Source organism: Martes martes, assembly GCF_963455335.1.
Source record: "Martes martes genome assembly, chromosome: 11".
Lineage (NCBI taxonomy): Eukaryota > Metazoa > Chordata > Mammalia > Carnivora > Mustelidae > Martes > Martes martes.
In genome coordinates this window covers 90,320,355-90,342,473 of record NC_137899.1, presented here as the reverse complement: position 1 = coordinate 90,342,473, position 22,119 = coordinate 90,320,355, and the positions used below count along the sequence as shown (strand labels likewise).

At 38.9% G+C, this 22,119-nt stretch overlaps 1 protein-coding gene across 1 annotated transcript in view; it reads right to left on the bottom strand.

The window, feature by feature from the left end:
- Nucleotides 1-3,022: 3,022 nt before the first annotated feature.
- The window catches only part of AGBL3 (AGBL carboxypeptidase 3), a gene marked incomplete at its 5' end in the record, with an annotated part of 59,060 nt that continues 39,963 nt past the window's right edge, over nucleotides 3,023-22,119 (bottom strand). Inside the window, 4 exons of the mRNA XM_080818099.1 lie at nucleotides 3,023-4,064; nucleotides 9,048-9,279; nucleotides 12,179-12,375; nucleotides 13,523-13,571. Coding sequence (XP_080674225.1) covers nucleotides 3,641-4,064; nucleotides 9,048-9,279; nucleotides 12,179-12,375; nucleotides 13,523-13,571 — 902 coding nt within the window. The 3' untranslated portion in view covers nucleotides 3,023-3,640. The remainder of the gene's footprint in view (nucleotides 4,065-9,047; nucleotides 9,280-12,178; nucleotides 12,376-13,522; nucleotides 13,572-22,119) is intronic.

Sequence of the window (22,119 nt, the reverse complement as noted above, 5' to 3'; positions counted from 1 at the left end):
GGATTTTCACCAAGTTCTCTATATTCTGGTTGAGTTGGAACCCCAGTGTCTTCCCAGGACTCTTTTCTACTCTGTTTACTATAGTTGCCTTTACATAACCATCTTAGGATATGGTCAAGGACCTGAGGGTAACTTTCTACATAGATTTTGGGGGCTGTTTTTCTGTGGTTCCTTCTTTTTCAGTACGCTGCCTCTGAATTTCAGCTCTCAGAGCAGACACAAACTCTGATTTCTATTTTGTCTGGCCAGTAAGATTGTGGGGTTCCACTTCTCTGAACCATGGTTTGGAAAATGCCTCTAGGATGAAAGATGGGACTGAATGAATGGGTTAAGCACCACAGTCCTATGCTAATCACCATCTGTTGCCTGAAGTCACTTATGTCATGTAGATGATTTGGTTTTAGTTTATAGAGGATGGGTTAGTCCATTACCAGCTTTTCTGTAATGGATAGAAATGGACACCCTCATTCATTTTTATAAATGGGTAGCAATATAAATATTTAAATATTAATACTTAAGGTTCCGGGATGCCTGGGTGGCTCAGTGGGTTGAGCCTCTGCCTTCGGTTCAGGTAATGATCTCGGGGTCCTGGGATCAAGCCCCACAACCGGCTCTCTGATCGGCGGGAAGTCTGCTTTCCCCTCCCCTCTGTCTGCCTCTCTGCTTACTTGTGATCTCTCTCTCTGTCAAATAAATAAAAATCTTTAAATAAATACATACATACATACTTAAGGTTCCTCCATGTCTTTTCATGGCTTGATAGCTCTTTTTTTTTTTTTTTACAGATTTTATTTATTTATTTGACAGAGATCACAAGTAGGCAGAGAGGCAGGCAGAGAGAGAGGAGGAAGCAGGCTCCCCGCTGAGCAGAGAGCCTGATGCGGGGCTCGATCCCAGGACCCTGGGATCATGACCTGAGCCGAAGGCAGAGGCTTAACCCACTGAGCCACCCAGGCGCCCCGCTCATTTCTTTTTAGTGCTAAATAATCCATCGTCTCTGGATGTACCACAGTTTATTTACCATTCCACTACTGAAAGGCATCTTGGTTTCTTTCAAGTTTTGGCACTTATGAATAAACCTGCTGTTAATATCTGTGTGGACAGAAGTTTCAACTCCTTTATGTGAATACCAAGGACTGAGATTTGTGGATCATATAGTAAGAATATGTTTTGGTTTTGTCTTTCAAAGTGGCCATACCATTTTTTTTTTTAAAGATTTATTTATTTGACAGAGATTACAAGTAGGCAGAGAGGCAGGCAGAGAGAGAGAGGGAGGTAGGCTCCCCGCTGAGCAGAGAGCCCGATGCGGGGCTCGATCTCAGGACCCTGGGATCATGACCTGAGCCAAAGGCAGAGGCTTAACCCATTGAGACACCCAGGCGCCCCGGCTGTACCATTTTTCATTCTGTACTCTATTAGAAAGTATTTTCTCTGCTTCTGTCTTCTGTTAGAGATTGTAGAGATTTGGTGTAATTCCTTACATTTTTTATAGAATTTGGTTAACCCATCTGGGCCTGGTGATTTCTCTTTTGACAACTTATTAATTCAATTTAATTGATATAGGCTTATTCAGCTAGTCTATTTCTTCCTGTGTGAATTTTGGCAGATTGTCTCTTTTAGGGAATTGGTCCGTTTCATATAGGTTAACCAATTTGTGGGTAGAGAGTTGTTTGGAATATTCTTTTATTAACTTTTTAACGTCTGTGGTATTAGTACTAATGGCTTCTCCTTTCTGATATTAATAATTTGTCTTCTTTTTTCTTAGTTAACGTTGCCAGAAGCTTATAAATGTTATTGACAATGGAATATTATTCAACATTATAAACAAATTAGCTATTAAGGCATGAAAAGACATGATAAAGTTTATATGCATATTACTAAGTGAAATAAGTCAATCTGAAAAGGCTAAATACTATATGATTCCAGCTATGTGATATTCTGGAAAAGGTTAAACTATACAGACAGCAAAAAGATGAGTGGTTGCCAAGGGTTGGTGGGGAGAGAAAGATGAATATGCAGAGAGAATATTTAGGGCAGTGAAACTACTCTTTTTTTTTTTTTTTTTTTTTTAAGATTTTATTTGAGAGAGATTGAGAAAGCATGAGAGCATGAACAGTGGGAGGGGGAGAGGGAGAGGGAGAAGCAGACTCCCTGTTGAGCAGGGAGCCGGATGCAGGACTTGATCCCAGGACTCTGCTTAACTGACTGAGCCCAGTGGCCCCAGTGAAACTAATCTGTAAGGTACTGTAATGGTAGATCTATTTCAATAGACATTTGTCCAAACCGACAGAAAGTACAACACCCTGAGTAAACCCTATTGTAAACTATGGGCTTTGGGTGGTCATGATATATCAGTATAGGGTCCTTAGTTCTAACAGATGGTAGGTGATGGTGATAATGGGGAGGCTATGTAGGTGTGGGTGTCAAGGGGTTTATGGGAAATACTTTCTGCTCAGTATTGCTGTGAACTTTCTCTAAAAAATAAACTCTTTTGAAATGGAAAATAAAACCAAAACAGAAACATAGTTACTCTTTTACTATCCCAGTGAGCTCTCCTTGAACCCTCTGGCTTTTGGGACTGTTGGGAGCAGACTACCCAACCTTGGGTTTTCTTAGTTCCATCTTGCTACCATGACCTAATTAGCTTGTAGCCTGACTCTTTCATGTGCCTCATCTGCCTGATTCTCATTCTGCTTAGCCTTACCCCGCAATGGACACCACTGGTGACCTGTGACTCGTTTTCTCACTCATCACATCCATCTTGACTTACTTGCCTGACGTACCTATTTCTCTGTAGTGTCCTTGAGGAATCCCTCCACCGCCGTCTTATGAATGACAAACTGAGACGTTCCACTTGCTTTCACATGAATAAATGGCTGGAAATGTACATTCATTAGCTCTAAAGCAAACTGCCCGTCTCATCTTTTACATTGTTGCTACATTTTGAGAAGTAAAATGACCACTGTAAACCATGAACTATGCATTTCGGTGCTATTTTGTGACACACTTGCTTTGTGCAATTAACACCCTTTAATACATAGTATTTTCTTTAACTGTCACATGTGTACAACTTAGCACTTTTCTATGTACCATCTTACTCTGTAATTATGTTAGTCTTGTGTGTTTTACATGTACAATTATACAGTAATTTTCTAGTGCGGAGAAATGTCTTTTATACCATTGATGGTTTCTAGCACACCAAAGATAAAAGGAATTCAAGAAAAGATGTTTTTGATTGATTTATTAAGATGCCTACTAGGGATGTTAGAGTCATTGATAGTAGATGTCATTCCGTCCTTGAGTTCTTAAGTTTTTTTGGTGTTCTATGCACACGTTGTTTTGGGAGAATTCAGAAATTCATAGATTTTTTTTTCCATCCTGACAAAAATTAAATATAAATAAGTGATTTTAAATTTTCTGTATTTTCTCTGGATTTCTTTCTAAATCTCTGAAAGATGTTGCCACTAATGAAGATGGGTTATCTGGACTTTGTAGTTTGGGATATGCATATGTATGTGTTAGGGGAGAGAGAGTGAGGGGAGGTAGGGAGGGCTTTTCTTTTTCTTTCTTTTCCTTTTCTTTTTACTAAGTAAGCATATGGTATTTTTATCCACGGTTTTCAGAGTGGCATAAAGCTGAATTATTTGTCCCTCTGGAGTGTCAGATAGAAGGCGGGTTGTCCGTGATTCTTACTTGGTTGCTCATCCTTATTTTTAGTTGGATGTGGAGCTATTTGCAGAGAGTTTTGCTCGTTGGATTCTTCAGCTTGAAGACTCTTTTCTTTGATAATATCTGCGTCCTTTTCGAGACTTGAGGGAGAAGTCTCCCATTTGCTGCTGACAGGTTTCATGTCTTTAGTCTTTGTGGCCTTGATTCGAGAGTGTTTTTTCTTCTTCTTGGGCACTTTGAGAGGTGACAGGTTTTCAAGTGATCTCTGGGACACGGACTGGAGCCACTCTAGAGAGCTGACCGTCAGATTCCTTTGGCTTATAAGAGGGTGATTTCTGGGTGGTGTCCAAGATGTGCTGTATCTCTTTACATTTATGTAAGTCGCTGGCTTTCGTCTAGGAAAGAAATGAAATACATGAGTTTTTCTCTTGTCATGTACCCTAGGTATTTGTAGTCTTTAGGTATTTGTCACAGTTTTTAAATCTTGTGGTGAATTCATCTTCCCTTGGGATTTTTACCATTGTTTCTATGAGAATGATCTAGGTCTTCAGTTTCTGGTCATGATTTCTCGGAACTACTCCAATCCTGTACTTGTGAATGCCAAGAGGGTATGTTTATTGAGATGCCTGCTCTGACCCAAGCTTCCTGACTTCCACTCTGGGCCTCAGTACCTAACCTATACATCTAGTTAAAGTAAATGTTCTCTAAAATCCCACTTTCTCTAAAAATCTATTTGTTTACTCCATTAGAATATACTCAGTTACACGCTACACATTTTTTTTCTATAGTCAGTAAAAAGATCAGTATGAATCCAAAAGATGGAAAGTGCATCTATTTCTTTTTCCTCGAAGTGAAAAATCTCTCCAGTCACATTTTGATATGCATAGTCTTTCTCAAGAATTTTTATCATTAAAAAAAGAATTTTTATCATTAATAGATGGGATGCTGAATATGAGATTTGTTCCTTAATACCTGATTTCTGACCAGTGTTTGACAGGGATGAGGAGATGTAAGGCCTCTTGCTAATGATACTGATTAGCATCCACCTAGACTCCATTCATTTTGGTTAAGAACAGGACAGACAATTTAAGTTCCAGCCCCATAATTACGTTCAAATGTTACATTCTTTAGTATAATAATTCTGCCAGCTATTAAAGTACATTAAGTATTCTCTCCCTAGTCCAAACTTGGAAAGATGTCTAAAATGGTTTGACAAAAGTATGATTTTCTCATTTTGGGGGTTAGTCTCACTTTACTCTGTAATCACTTCCTATGGGTGACATTACGTGTGCCGAGCCAGTCAGACAAAATATATAAAGTCATAAAGAAATAAGTTCAAAGAGCAAAAAATATCCACTTGATTGTATTGAAGTATATAGTGAATTAATCTGTTAAGAATGGTCTTGCTTGGGCGCCTGGGTGGCTCAGTGGTTTAAAATCTCTGCCTTCGGCTCAGGTCATGATCCCAGGGTCCTGGGATTGAGCCCCGCATCGGGCTCTCTGCTCGGCGGGGAGCCTGCTTCCTCCTCTCTCTCTGCCTGCCTCTCTGCCTACTTGTGATCTCTGTCTGTCAAATAAATAAATAAAATCTTAAAAAAAAAGAATGGTCTTGCTTGCTATTTTCTTATTTTTTTCTTGTTTCCATGTATACCTACGGTAGATACTTTGGGGAAGGGTCTACCCCAGGCACAAGGTGCCCTTCTCTGGGGACTACCTCTTGACCCACAAGGGTTGTCAGCCATTTGTAACTATCTGTTCTCTACCCACCGGCATGGTTGCCAGCCAGATTCTCTTTCTCTGTAACTTTGAATTGGGAAGAAGAGAGAGTCCTGAAAGCGCAAGTGTTGGGGGTTGCAGATTTGTGCGGGTGTGAGGTATGAAGAGTTTTCTGCAGAGAGAGATAAGCGGAGGCTGAAGATGGCTAGAGTTCAGGCGGCTTTCCGGTCCCTGGTTTCAGCCCTTTTCTGAGACCTGACTGAATTCTCTCTACCCTTTATTGCCGTAAATTGTCTTAGATTTTCTTATACTTCTTCCCTCCTACCCGACCTTGTACTTTCTGATTAAAGTAGCTTAAATTGGTTTCTGTTATTTGCACCTAAGGAGTTCTTTTTTTTTTTTTTTTAAAGATTTTATTTATTTATTTGACAGAGATCACAAGTAGGCAGAGAGGAGGCAGAGAGAGACGGGGAAGCAGGCTCCCTGCTGAGCAGAGAGCCTGACGCAGAGCTCGATCCCAGGACCCCGGGATCATGACCTGAGCCGAAGGCAGAGGCTTTAACCCACTGAGCCACCCAGGTGCCCCCACCTAAAGGGTTCTTAATTAATACAATCTATTAGCTGTCTACCCTTCCAGACTCAGGCCAATCCACACTGAGTACACTTCTGGGTTCAAAGTGTGTAAGAGATTGCTCATGAATATAAGAATCAAAAATCAAGGGGCGCCTGGGTGGCTCAGTGGGTTAAAGCCTCTGCCTTCGGCTCAGGTCATGATCCCAGGGTCCTGGGATCGAGACCTGCATCGGGCTTTCTGCTCAGCGGGGAGCCTGCTTCCCCCTCTCTCTCACTGCCTGCCTCTCTGCCTACTTGTGATCTCTGTCTAATAAATAAATAAAAATCTTAAAAAAAATCTCATATTTATAAAAAAAAAAGAATTAAAAATCAAGCTATGTCTTAACTGTCATCTTTGCCTAGGTCCATTGTTATTTTGTTATTAGTTTCTGGATCATTGAGTCTGCTTGTGTTATCATAATGTGACTGGTCCCTTGTTTGCCTGTGCTATCTGTCTCACCCATATTAGCTGACATATTAGACACAATTTCTGTTAGGCCCTGCCTTCCCCAGCACGATAGCTATCCCTTCTGATTAGAAACTGTCACCAGTTGCCTATCCTTATAATTTTATGGACTTTTCTGGTTATACTATTAAGAAATAGGCATTAATTAAGAGTTGGGGGGGCCCTGGGGGACTCAGTGGGTTAAGCCTCTGCCTTCGGCTCAGGTCATGATCTCAGGGTCTTTGGGATGGAGCACCGCATCTCTGCTCAGCAGGGGAGGCTAGTTCCCCCTCTCTCTTTGCCTGGCTCTCTGCCTACTTGTGATCTCTCTCTCTGTGTCAAATAAATAAATAACATCTTAAAAAAAAAAAAAGAACTGTGGGGGAAGCATAAAGAGAAATATCACCCTCTGTCAGGGCTTCATCCAGAGAGAACCATTGTTGGGGCTATGTGCTACCGGAGATCTTTCTAGGTGTGTGTGTGTTTGTGTATAACAGGCACACTTTAAATAGACTTGCATAGTCCATAAATGCAACCATAACAAAGTTGATTTGTAGTTTTTATTCACTTATTCATTGCGAACATTATCATATGTTAATTAATTTGTACTTACACTATTTCATAGCTACATAATACTTCATTCTATGGATATACTACATATATATATATTTTTTAAAGATTTTATTTATTTATTTGACAGAGATCACAAGTAGGCAGAGAGGCAGGCAGAGAGAAAGGAGGAAGCAGGCTCCCCGCTGAGCAGAGAGCCCGATGCGGGGCTCAATCCCAGGACCCTGGGATCATGACCTGAGCTGAAAGCAGAGGCTTTAACCCACTGAGCCACCCAGGCACCCCTGGATATACTATATTTAAGCAGTTTTTCTGTTGTTGAACATTTAGGTTCATTTCGTTTCCTTTTTCTTTGACGCTTTTAAACGATACTGAAATGAACATCAAGGCGCCTGGGTGGCTCAGTCGATTAAGCATCTGAATCCAGATTTTCTCTGTGCCCACCCTCACTCATCCTCTCTCTGAAATAAATCTTTTTTTTTAAAAGATTTTATTTATTTCTTTGACAGAGATCACAAGTAGGCAGAGAAGCGGGTAGAGAGAGAGGAGGAAGCAGGCTCCCTGCTGAGCAGAGAGCCCGATGCGGGACTCGATCCCAGGACCCTGGGATCATGACCTGAGCCGAAGGCAGAGGCTTTAACCCACTGAGCCACCCAGGCGCCCCTGAAATAAATAAATCTTAAATAAAGAAGTGAACAACACTACAGAAACCTCTTACCTAGGTTTTCCACCCCCCACTTCCTGAAGTTTAATTTCCTTTTTTTGAGTATAGGGTGCTGCCGAAGCCAGCAAGAAAGAAAGTGGTGGGGGAGGGGCAGAGGGAGAAGGAGAGAGAGTGAGTCTTAAGTAGGCTCCCATGCTCAGGACAGAGCTTGATGTGGGGCTCGATCTCACAACCCTGAGTTCATGACCTGAGCTAAAATCAAGAGTCAGAAACTTAACAGACTAAGCCACCCAGGCGCCCCATCCCTAGGTTTAATTTCTAAAAGTGGAATCTTTTTAGTCAAAATGAATATATATTGAGGATTTTTCGTTTACATTGTTGGATTGCCTTTCAAAACTCTGCATCAAAAAAACCCACCAAAAACCAAAAGAAACACAACTCTGTATGAATTCATATTCCAACCATCAGTGAGTTAATTCTTCCGTCGAGAGGCAAAAATGAATAGTATTTCATTATTGCTTTAATTTGCACTCCTTTAAGTGAAATTAAACATTTAAGATATTTATTGATCAATTTTTTTCTTTTTTGAATTTTTGGTTCATAGTCTTTGCTCATTTTCTTACTAAAATATTCAAAATTTTGTCATTGATGTGTAGGTTATCTGTGAATATTTAGTTTATTGGTCCTCTGTTTTTCATTTGTATTTTAAAGAGACTATAACAGACTCTGAAAACAGATTGTCTATTGGCTGTCACCTTGGACAAATCACTTAATCTCTTTGCACCTCAATTCCTTAGGTGCAGAGTGTAAAATATACATGGTGTGTGTGCAAACACAGAATCATGTCTAGTACAAAGATACCTCATTAAGATTTGTTAATAATGTTTTCAGCTTGCTGTTGTCTCTTAGGAATATGTGTTTCCTTTTAGTCTTCGTGATGGTTCTATTTTTTTTTTTTTTATCTTTAAAAGAAATCTGGTCTTACTCTTTATGCTTTCCTCTATCAATAAGCTTAAGTAATTCAAGGTAATTATTTCTTATTCTGGTTGCACCCTAGGATTATAAGCCTTAAACACCTCAGAGAAATCTGAAGTCAGGCTACCGTCATACTTTATGCACGCATACTTTACTCAGAGATCCAAATTAATGAGTGATTGCATGCAAATGATCAAATAAGACCTGATAACCTACTCCCGTCACATATCCATTGTTTTCTGATGGCTTTGGGTTTTTGTCCCTTTCTCAAATGGGGTGTAGCTGCCACCATTTTTAGGAGTGTATGGTTGTTTCTTAGGATAATGAATTACTAAACTTTGCTTCCTTATAAAAATGTAGTAACTATCTGAGGATGACAAAATTGTATCAACTTACTGATGTTGAATTTGGAAGTTGGTTCTTGGGTTGAGTATTTGTTTCTTCTGAGGGGTTTGTACATTTTTAGTGCTTTCTATGATAGGGAGCAAATACTGCAGAATTTCTTGAGTTTGAGCTATTCTTTTATCCCTGTAGATTCTCTTTTCATCATCTGTCCAATTTATGCCAGTTTTCTTGCTCTGGAAAGAAGTACATTCTTTCATTTTGCTTTTAAAGTTGCGATGCAGATCTGGGGAGCAACCACAAATACACGCACAGATACATGAACTAAATCAACTCAACAATTATTTATTGAACATTATGTGCCAAGGATCTGTCTAAAAATTCTTATCCATTTGAAGCTTATATTATAATTACAGGGTCAGAAAATAGCAAATAAGTAACATATATAGTATGTCAGATAATGCTTAAGTTTACAGGATAAAATAACGTGGGGGAGGGGGAATAAAGAATTCTTGGGGGAGGGGTTGACTTCTCTTTTTTAAAAGGAGTTCAGGGAAGACCTCCCTGTGAAGTTGACACGTCAGAGGAATTAGGGAGTGAGTCAAGCAGATACCAGAGTAAAAGTGCATTCTAGGCAAGAAAAATAGTAGGTGCAAAGGCCCTGAGCGAGGAGCATGTTAGTTTGTTGATCACCAAGATGGCACAAGTGGCTAAAGTAGACTGAATTATGGGGAAAGTGCTAAGACAGCAGCTCGGCTAGGTGAACTGGACGGCGTTCACATGGGGCCTTACAGGCCATTGTAATGACTGACTTACTGAGTGTGAAATGGGGAGCTACTGAAAGGTTTTGAGCAGAGGAGTGTTACCATCCGAGATTTGTTTTAGCAGGACCCTGCTGTTATATAATCCTGTATTTTGAGATTTTACTAATGAATTAATGTGGGATGAGAGAAGAGAGGAATCAGTGGTGACCGCAAAGCTTCTGATCTTGAGAAACAGAAGGATGGAGATATGGGAAAGACCGTGAGAAGGGCATGCCGGAAATCCCTTCTTCACTACAGGATATGCAGGAATTATTGTTTATTTTGTTAATTGTGATAATTATAATAACATTAAAAACTGTTTACTTCACCCTTGCATTAGGTAAGACTACTATAAAAAAAAAACAACTCAGAAAATAACAAGTGTTGGTAAGGATGTGGGGAAATTAGAACCCTGGTGCACTGTTGCTGGGAATGGAAAATGGTACAGTCACTGTGAAGAAAAGTATGGTGGTTCCTCAAAAAATTAAAAATAGAATTACTATATGATCCAGCAATTTTATGCCCAGGTATATGCCCTAAAGAGTTGAAAGCAGAGTCTCAAAGAGGTCTTTGTATATCATCATAGAAGCAGCATTATTCAATTCACAGTAGCCAAAAAGGTGGAAGGAACCCAGGTGCCTACTGATGGATGCATGGACAGACAACATGTGGTCGATATGTACAATGGAGTACCACTCAGCCCTTGACAAGGAAGGAAATTCTGATACCTCCTACACCACGGATGAAACTTGAAGACATTATGCTCAGTGAAACAGACTGGTTACAGAAAGGAAAATAATGTATTTGTCTTCCAAATATTTGATTCTACTTATGTAAGAAATAGCCAAAGAGAGATTCAAAGTAGGATAGTTGCCAGGAGCTGGGAGGAGAGAGGAATGGGGAGTTGTGTAATGGGTACAGAGTTTCAGGTTAGTATGATGAAAAGAATTTTGGAGATTGTGTGCATGACAAGGTGAATGTACTTAACAATACCTGAACTTTAGGCCTAAAAATAGTTAAGATGGTAATTTTATTTCATGTGTATTTTGACACAGTTCTTAAAAATTCTATATATACTCAGGAAGAGAGCTGAAGGATAAAAAGAAACCCCGAGTAAAGCCTGAAGGAAGACCAGTAGACATTTTAAAGGACGCGGCAAGATTACTTACAATTATAATGCCCAAGATGGTGTGTAGACAACGTAAGAAAAAGTAGAATACACTTAGAATAAAAGCATGAAACACGTTATGCTTTGTAAAAAGAAGGTTAGAGATATATCTTTGTTGGTTCTTATTCTTCTCCTGATCCATCAGTACTGGAATACCCAAGGATCTGCTCCGTAACCCTCTTCTATATCTGTCCTCACTTAAGAGTCTCGGGGCGCCTGGGTGGCTCAGTGGGTTAAAGCCTCTGCCTTCGGCTCAGGTCATGATCCCAAGGTCCTGGGATCGAGCCCCACATTGGGCTCTCTGCTCAGCGGGGAGCCTGCTTCCTCCTCCTCCTCTCTCTGCCTGCCTCTGCCTACTTGTGATCTCTGTCTGTCAAATAAATAAATAAAATCTTTAAAAAAAGAGTCTCATCCAGGTTCACGCCCTAGAATGCTATCTTTATCTGAAAATTTCTTCATGTGTATCCAGCCCAGACCTCTTCCTTGAACTCCAGACTCATACCCAACTGCTAACTCAGTACTTCTGCTTCAGTGTCTGGAAGGCATTTCAAAAACAAGCCTAAACCGAATTGCTCATCTGCCCTCAGTCTTTACCATCTCAGCAGAAGAGAACTCCACTTAACTTAGTTGCTCTGGAAACTAAAACTGCCAATTCAACAGCTGTAAACAATCGTGAAACCATCACCACATTCAGGATCTAGAAAAAAACAAGATTCCTTGTGTTCCTTTCTAGTCCATTCTTCCCTTCATCTCCTACTCTATGCCTTCTTCCTCCAGGAAAGCTTTATCTGGTGTTGTTTTTTTTTTTTTTTTTGGTCTCTTATAAATTAGTTTGCATTTCCTATACATGAGATTTATACAGCATTTCATAAGTGACTTCTTGTACTTAGCACAATGATTTTGAGATTCATTCATGTCATGTGTATGAGTTCATTCCTTTTTTATACTATGGTATGGAGAATGCAGTAATGATGAGGTATTGGGAATAAGGCAATTAAATAGATTTTTTCCAAAGCTATATTAAAAATTTTTTTCTGTATCAAACTTATATAGAAGTTAAATAAGGCGAGTACTTTTCAGAATCAGGAATAAAATGGCTATTAATCCTTTCTGATTATAAACAGTTCCAAATTTCATAGGATTTATTAATGATGATACAGTGAAAGCAACCTTTGTCTTTATTAAAATCCTAAACAAACAAATAAACAAACCACCTTCTGTTGGTATCCTTGTCTTCTCAGCCCAGCTGGGAGTTTGCGTGCTCATAGGACACTTGAAGGATTTTACTTTGAAACAGTTCCCATACAAATTAGTGCTCTTGGGCTGAATTATTTCATGGATTGTCTTCTCACCAGTTTCTAACAGCTGTCTTTGTTGGTCTTTGCTGAGCCTCTGAATCCTATTTTGGGAGCTGAAAGAAATTGCGTACTCTGATTTCAGTGTTACCGGTGATCTATCTAATCAAGAGTAATGTAGTGCCATGTTATATTTTATATTACACCTTGCAGTATGTAAAGGAGACTTACAGATATTGTATTACCAGTCCTATGGTCTAGGCAGGATGGCCAGTGTTATCCCCATCTTACATCAGAGAGGGAGTGTTAAGGAATCAGACTGGTTAAGCTTACTTGCTCAACATCATGCAGCTAATAAGAGGGAGGGACGGGTCCAGAATTGACATCTTGTAACTCCAATACTTTTTCTACTCTCTCTTATTTTCCTGTATCATTTGATATCTTTCTATAGATAGATTTTTAAAAAATTGTCTTAGTTTGTTCAGTTCTAGAGCTAAGTACAGGCATGCCCAAAGATGGTTTCTTACCTATTTTGTAGGTTTTGGGGGCAGGAGAGTCTACATATTTCCACAGAACCCATTATATTGAGTAGAAACCAAGTTCTTAGAAGAGCCATGGGAGGAAGAAAGTGCATACCATGTTTCCTCTGTTGGACACATTCAGTCTACCTTCAGATACTTACTATTCCATGGTTCTGATGGTTGCTCATGTCATTATTCCTAAGAACAGGAAAACCTGCCAAGGGAGCTAGTGATATAATAATTACTGGTTTAGAGAAACTACCAAGTTTATCTGTGTTATCCCTGAATTCACTTTCTATACTTCCTCCAGTTTCCAGGTACTAGGATTAGCCCTACGTGACTGATGCTCCAATCGCTCTTATAGGTCGTGATGGGATAGTCATCCATCCCAAAGTGCTAAGTAATTATCTTACACCAGCAATATATATATATTTTTTTGAAAAAAGAGAAACTCAGATAATGCAGTGACAAATGCATAGAAATAAATGTCTTATTACAGATTTTAAGGCATCCATGGGGGATAGTTTGGGAATACTGAAATCTCAATATCCTTCAAATGGCATCAGATAAGCACTGCTATGTATTAACATCAGCCTACAGATACTATGGAGAAGAAGAGACATCAATTAACAATTGTTATAAAAAAGCTACTTTTACCTGTTGCTTTAATTCAAAATCAAAATCATAGAAGCCAGAGGAAAAGGAATAAGGTAGTCGGGTAGAAGAAATCTAGTTCTCCTACCTCAAATATCTTTTTAGAAACCAAGCAGGAACTCGTCCCGGTATTTTCACTAAAAAGAGAATAAGCCATAAAATATCTGAATGGAGATTTTTTAAAAGATTAATGAAATTTAGTACTTTTACTTCTTGACAGTTGCCTCATTCATACATTTAATGGCTAGTTTAACTGAGTTTATCTTCAATTAATCTGCCATTGTTTTACTCAGACATGAAGTGTATTAGTACATATTTCCCCTAGAAGCTTTTTAATTAAACTGTTTCAAGAGAATAGCAACAGTAGAAATGCCTATCCAATAACTGTCAAACAACTCAGAACTGAAAATACATATGTTAGATCTATGAAGGATATATACATGTCATACAGTCAAGTGACTGTTTAGAGAGTCCGCCTAGGACACAGCCATGACAGACCGAAAAGTAGTATAATATGTAACAGGTAGCTATGTCACATGTATTATTTTAACATTAAAATATAAAATAGGTATTCTTTATTTGCTTTTCTGTTACATAAACATTATTATTTAAGCAAAACAATAGGACCAGTTAACAGTGGCGTTTAGCAGTAACTTACAGAACACATTAAGTAGTATGTATGAGAATAATAGAACAATATTTTTGTTTCTCTCCTCTGATACAGATTTTAATTCCTTATTGGATATTTTAATTTTATAAGCCATATTGTGCATTTTTAAGACAGATAAATAGAAGATTTTAAAAGCTGAATGTAAATATAATCGGGCTAACAGATACTTCCTATATTTAATAAAGATGAACAATAACAGGTTTATGTCCCATGATAAAGTAGGATCTTTTTGCACTTTGTGTTTCCTTTTCTGATAATACTTCTCTGAATTGCCTGTACCTTTAGGATGTTCCTCCTTTATGTAGTGTTAACACTGAGCACATTCAGAGACCGGGCTTGCCGTCTCCTCTTACCGAGCCCACTTTTTACACTGGCCCCTGGTGGCGGTCCAGTGCAATGACATCAAGTTAGAGACCCCATCAACAGACAAACCTGAGTATGGAATATGATTTTACTTATTGGCAGCAGCAGGTTTTTGGACTTGTAAGGAATTAGTTTCCATCTCTCTAAAAATATCCAAGCTTGTTTTTAGTAGATTAGCTTTCTGGCATTCAGGCCATCTGCATCTTTAAATGCATCATGTAGGCACTGCATGTCTGAAATGTCCATTGTTTTTAGACCCTCTGAAACACCCCGACTGTCACCATATGTTAAACTTCTTTCTCAGGGAAAATGTTTATAAAGCACGGAGGTAATCTGAAGATGGATTTCAAATAAATTACAGTTTTCCTGACGGTTTCATTTGGCTGCCCCTTTAGGTAACATATCTTTGGGTTTTGAGGCAGTCTTTCTTCCCCTAAATGTCATTTTTTCCCCACTGTATGAGTTTTTGCCATAACCTACACACAATACCAAATAGTTCCGGTGCAATGAATCCTTTTCTACAGTACATGGTGCTTCTTCAAAGATCTTCAAACAGTTTTAGAGAGACAGCATATAAATTATTTTGCTGTAGTGTTTCCCTGTATTCTCATCTTCAAACTATTTCCAAATTAGAGGATGTTCTTCTTGTCCCACATGTTGAAAATGTGATTTAATGGCAGACCCAACACTTTGATGGCTTTTCTAAGGCTGGCAACAATGATAGACATCTTGTAGGCCCAGGTCTATTGTAAATAATGCTGCAATAAACATTGGGGTGCACAGATCTTTTCGAATTAGTGTTCTTGTATTCTTTGGGTAAATACTAGTAGTGGAGTTACTAGAACATATGGTAATTCTCTTTTTAATTTTTTAAATTAAATTTTTAAATTTAAATTAAAATTTTTAACTCTCTGTACTGTTTTCCACAGTGGCCACACCAGCTTGCATTCCCACCAAGAGTGCACGAAGGTTCCCCATTCTCTGCATCCTTGCGAACACCTAGTGTTTCTTATGTTCTTGATTTTAGCCATTCTGATAGGTACAAGGGGATATCTCATTGTGACTTTAAGTTGCATTTCGCTGATGATGAGTGCTGTTGAATATCTTTCCATGTGTTTATTGACCATCTGTACGTCATCTTTGGAGAAATGTCTGTTCATGTCTTTGGCCCATTTTTAATTGGTTATTAGTTTTTTTGGGGTGTTGAGTTGTATTAGTCCTTTATATATTCTAGATACTGTTTATCAGCTATGCCATTTGCAGATATCTTCTCCCATTCGGTAGGTTGTCCTTCAGTTTTCTGGATTGTTTCCTTTGCTGTGCAAAAGCTTTTTATTTTTCATGTAGTCTCAATAGTTTATTTTTGCTTTTGTTTCCTTTGCCTTAGGAGACATACGTAGCAAAATGTTGCCATAGCCAATGTCAAAGAAATTACTGCCTTTGCTCTCTTAGTGTAGGCTTTTTATGGTTTCAGATCTCACATTTAAGACCTTACTCCATTTTGAGTTTATTTTTCCGTATGGTGTGAGAAAGAGGTCCAGGTTCATTCTTTCGCATGTAGCTGTCCACTTTTCCCAACGCCAGTGGCTAAAGAGACTGCCTTTTTCTCATTGCATATTCCGGCCTCCTTTGTCGAAGATTAATTGACCAAATAATTGGTGGGGTTTTTTTAGGGCTCTCTATTCTGATCTATTTTTGTGCCCATATCATACTGTTTTGATTTCTCGTTTTGTAGCCTATCTTGAAATCTCGGATTGTGATACCTCTACTCTTGTTCTTTTCCAAGATGACTTTGGCTATTCAGGGTCTTTTGTGGTTCTTCACAGATGTTAGTGTTATTTGATCAAATTCTATTAAAAATGCTGTTAGTATTTTGATAGGGATTGCATCAAATCTGTAGATTGCTTTGGGTAGTATGGACATTTTAACCATATTTTCTCTCCCAATCCATGAGCATGGAATATCTTTCCATTTGTGTTATCTTCAATTCTTTCATCAGTGTTTTATAGTTTTCAGAATATAGGTCTTTTACCTCCTTGGTTAAGTTTATTCCTAGTTTTTCTATTATTTTTGGTGAAATTGTAAGTGGGATTATTTTAATTTTTCTTTCTATTGCTTTATTATTAGTGTATAGAAATATAACAAATTTCTGTATATTGATTTTTGTATCCTGCGACCTTGCTGAATTCACTCATCAGTTTTAGCAGTTTTTTGGTGGAGTCTTTAGGGTTTTCTATATGTAGTATCATGTCATTTGCAAATAGTGAAAGTTTTACTTCTTCCTTACAAATCTGGATGCTGCTGCTTTTTGTTGTCTGATTGCTAGGACTTCCTGTACTATGTTGAATAACAGTGGTAAGAGTGGACATCCTTGTTCCTGATCTTAGGGGGAAAGCTCTGTTTTTCACCATTGCGTATGATGTTAGCTGTGGGTTTTTAAACATATGGCCTTTATTACTTTGAGGTATGTTCCTTCTCAACCTACTTTGTGGAAGGCTTTTATCATGAATTAATGTTGGACTCTGTGTATTCTGCTGTTTCAGGATGGAATGTTCTGCATATATCTGTTAGATCCGTCTGGTCCAGTGTGTCATTCAAAGCCACTGTGTTTTTGTTGGTTTTCTGTTTGTTTGGATGATCTATCCATTGATACAAGTGGGGTGGTTCAAGTCCCCTACTATTATTATATTACTATTGATTACTTCCTTTATGTTTGTTACTAGCTGCTTTATGTATCTGTTGTATGTATCTGTTGTGCGTATAAATATTTATAAATGTAATAACTTCTTGTTGGATGTTTCCTTCATGATTATGTAATGTCCTTCTTTGTCTCTTGTTTTGAAGTATATTTTGTTTTGTTTTGAAGTATATTTTTTCTGATGTAACTATTGCTACCTCAGCTTTCTTTTCACTTCCATTTGCATGATAAATATTTTTCCATTTCTTCGCTTTCAATGTGCAGGTATGTTTAGGTCTAAACAAATCTCTTGTAGGGCGCACATAGATGGGTCTTGCTTTTTATTCATTCTGTCACCCTATGTCTTTTGATTGGAGCATATAGTCCATTTACATTCAAAACGATTATTGATAGGTATGTACTTATTGCCATTTTGTTACTTGTTTTATGGTTGATTTTGTAGTTCTTCTCCATTCCTTTCTTCTTTTGCTCTCTTCTCATGATTTGCTGGCTTTCTTTAGTGATATACCTGGATTCCTTTCTCTTTATTTTTTGTATATCACTGATTTTTGGTTTGTGGTTACTGTCAGTTTTGTATGTAACATCTTATATATATGGCAGTCTATATTAAATTGATAGTTGCTTAATTTTGAACTCATTCTTTACTCCTCTCTTTCCATTCTAGGTATATGGTGTCATGTTTTACATTCTTTCATTTAGTGAAATCCTTGACTGATTTTTTATAGATATGATTTTATTGCTTTTGTGCTTCCTACTTTCTTACTCCTGCTTATGGTCTTTCCTTTCCCTCACAGACTCCCCTTTAGCATTTCTTGTAAGGCTGGCTTTGGGATCATGTATTCCTTTAACTTTTATTTGGGAAACTTTGTATCTCTCCTTTTATTGTGAATGATGGCCTTGCTGGGTAGACTGTTATCAGCTGCCAGAGTATTATTTTGTCCTCTTAGCACTTTGAATATAGTATGACAATCTCTTCTGGCCTGCAAAGTTTCTGCTGAAAAATCAGCTAGTAGCCTTATGGGGTTTCCTTTGTATGTAATTATTTTTTTTCTCTTGCTACTTTTAAAATTCTCTTGTTATCACAACTTTTTGCTATTTTATTACTATGTCTCTTGGTGTGGACCTCCTTGGGTTGATTTTTTGGGGGGTCTTTCTGAGCCTGCTGGACCTGGATTTTTGTTTCCTTTCCCAGATTTGGGAAGTTTTCAGATATTTCTTCAAATATATTTTCTGCTCCCATTTTTCACTCTTCTCCTTATGGATTCCTATAATGCAAATATTATTAGACCTGATGGTATCGCTAAGTTCTCTTAGTCTAATTTCAATTTTTATTATCTTTTTCTCTCTCATTCAGCTTGATTGCTTTCCATTACTGTTCTCCAGGATGCTGATCCATTCTTCTGTTTCATCTATTCTACTGTTTTTTCCAACTAACATATTTTTAATTTCAGTTATTGAGTTCTTCATCTCTGATTGGCTTTCTATCTCTTTGTTTAGGGTATCACTGAGGTCCTCCACTCTTTTCACAAGTCCAATGAGTATCTTTGTGACCATTACTTTAAATTTTCTATCAAGCATTTACTCATCTCCATTTTGTTTAGCTCTCTTGCTGTGATTCTGTCCTTTTCTTTCATTTGGAACGTAATTCTCAGTGTCTGTTTCTAGGTGTTAGGAAAGTCAGCTACGTCTCCTGCTTTCCAAAGTAGTGGCCTGGAAGAAGAGGTTCTGTGGTGCCCTATAATGCAATGTCCCCTGCTCACCAGAACCTGGTGCTTAAGGGGCATCTCATCTTTTGTATTTTGTGCACCTTACTATTATGGTTGAGCCACTTTTGCCTCCAGTCCAGTCATCGGCATTGGCTCTCTTTGCCTAATGTGGGTAGGATTTTGATCCTGTGTTGTCAGTGTGCTAATCAGGGACTGCTCTGGGCTTGAGTTGGAGTCAAACTAAGCATTTGCCAGAGATACTGTAGCACCAACCTGCTGGGCACTTTCCCTGTGTTGCCTGAGAAGCTTTGGTTGGTGGGTGTGACCTGCTGTCAGGCTACATGTCTGCCCCAGCCTACTGCTAGGGCTGCAGGTGGACTGGTGTATGCGGGAGTCACTTTGGAATGGTGCTGCTCTCTCATAGCTGCATGCACCCTTCCAGGCCTGTGGAACTGCCTTAGGTGGGTTCCTGCCAATGGTATATTGGAGGGGCAGTTCACATGGAGTTAGGAGGTTTGTGCAGGTCTGCTGTGGGAGACAACCTGGAGCTGAGGACTGCTTGGAGGGGTGCATCTGAAAGAGAATGTGGGGGTGGGGCACACTGTTAGCAAGTTAGGTCATGAGTGTTGGCACTGTACTGTGTCCCACAGGTGTCCATGTATCTAGGCTGGTGGGTGGGGTAGGGAAATGGCACCTGCTAGCTCTTTTATTTCTGGAGAAGTCTCCCAAAGATCCCTGCCCCTCTAGAACACACTCTGAGATGAGTAATCTCCCTCCTATATACCCCATGTGTTTTTCAAACTGCTGTGTTCATGCTCTGTCTCAGTGGGGCTGTGTGTTGTGCTGTTTCTTTAAGTGGGGGGGGGGGGCTGAAGTTTCCTGTTGCCCTCCTGGCTCTCCCAGGAGTTGACCCCACTGATTTTTAAATTTCCAGGTATTAAGCTCCGCTGATTGTAAGAATTCTCAAAATTATGCCCCTCTTGTTTTCTTGCAGGGTCTCCAGGCCTGGGGTTCTTGCTGTGCGGGTCTGGTACTCTTTCCTTTCTATATTTGTGGCATTCCTCCCTATAGCGAATAGCCCCACCAGTCCATTTAGCTCCCGAACTCATCTCTGCCCTTCCTACCCTCCTCTTGTGGGGTAGGACAAGGATGTGTCCTCTTCTCTACACTTAGCTATGATGAGTCTGTTCTGCAGTCTTTGGGTCGCTTTCTGGGTTATTTACACTGATGCAGGTGTTATCTAGCTCTGTCTTTGGGATGAGGTGATCATAGGATCCTCGTACTCCACCATCATCCCTGGAAGTCTACACTGTTTAATTTTCTCATATGTTAAATCAGTCTCGCATTTCTGGGATAAATTCTGTTTGGTCATTGTGTATAATTCTTTTAATATGGGATTCAGTTTGCTGGTATTTTGTTTGTCTTTTTGTCTTAATTCTTAATAGATTCAGATCTTGGCAAAAAATATATATATATTTATTTGGACCCTGGAATTCTAACAGTTGTCTTTCTTGAGATAATTTCTCTAGTACTCCCCTCTCCCCAAACAACTCCTATATAAACCCATAACACAGCACGTAGCATTGATCACATTATATTTCTGTTGCCTCTTGTCACTCTACTTACTGAGAATAGACTGTATTTTTACTTTATCCTAGTATCTAGCACAATCCTTGACAGTATAACATGAGACTTCTGGGAAGCAGATGACCATCAGATTTTTAAAAGAACATGAAGAGGGGCGCCTGGGTGGCTCAGTGGGTTAAAGCCTCTGCCTTCAGCTCAGGTCATGACCCCAGAGTCCTGGGATTGAGCCCCACATCGGGCTCTCTGCTCAGCAGGGAGCCTGCTTACCCCTCCCCTCTCTCTCTGCCTGCCTCTCTGCCTACTTGTGATCTCTGTCTGTCAAATAAATAATAATAAATAATAAATAATAAAATCTTTAAAAAAATAAAAGAACATGAAGAAACATGAAAAGGAGATTACATAACAAAGACTGATAAGACTGATAAGAACAGTGTCAGGAAGGTTAAAATATTGAGTTAAGATAAGAATAAATATTGACAAGGTGTAAATTTTACTTATATATCACAGAATGTTTAAGTCTGTTCTGCTGGGATTATTTTAATAATAATCATCCTGATGGATGACAAAGCAGAATCCCTCAGCTAAGTTGCTTCTGTCTTTCTATCAAATACACTTTTATTCTCTCTAGAAAGGGGAGAATAAATATTGGTAAGAGATGACAGAAGTCAAAAGGCTCTGAGTGAGTTATTTCTAGTCCCAGACATACTATATCTCAAGTAAGGAAAGAATTTACATACAAGATCACAAAACCACTGACCACCCCCCCCAAATTTTTTAAGAATTCAAGGAAGTGACTCTCTGCCCTTTGCTAAATGCCCAACTTTGTCATTTAAGACTGCATCATAATTTAAGGATCAATTCTCTCAAGAAAACATTCCCCGAGATTTCCAGGCTGGATTTGATCCTGTTTTCTGAAAAAGCAGAGCTGTTTGTGCACATCAGTATCACTCAATCTTTCTAACTTTTCTTAACATGAACTCTATATGAGCCTTACTAAAATTTGATACCTACTTCTTAAATGATGAGTAGCTAATCTAGTTAAGGAGAGGGAGAATTATGTTTCAGGCCGAGAAGACAACAGGAGAAAAAGCACAGTGGTAAGATGGATCTATTCTGAGGCTACAAGAAGATCCTCTTTGCTGAGGTCTAAAAGTGAAAGGCAGAGGACGGCAAGAGGTAAAACTGGAGAGGGAGTCAGGAGCCAGTTCATTGGAAGTCTAGTACGTCATGTTATAGAACTTGGTTTCTATGCTGTAGCAAGTGGTTGTCAAAAAATCTTTTTCTTTTGAACAGAACAGTATCGAAAGAAAGCTATGCAGGATGAAGAAGGGTTTGAGGGGCTAGGTCCTAACCTTCTGGCCTTTCACCATCTCAAGATAGCTCCTAACGTGGCAAGTCACTAGGTATGGCCTGCAAATTGGCAACATCAGAATTATCAAGTATCTTATAAAAATGTGATTCAGGGGCTAACAAAAAAGACCAGCTCAGAATCAGAAGCTGGGGTTTCCATAAACTTCCCAGGTTTGAGTGCATTAAAACTTTAAAACCAAATGTTGTATAAGACAACAGGCCCATGACCTTCAAAAATGCCAGGGCTGTGCATGACAAAGAAAGGCTAAGTGGCTATTCCATATTGAAAGAGAATCAAGGGATGTGGCATT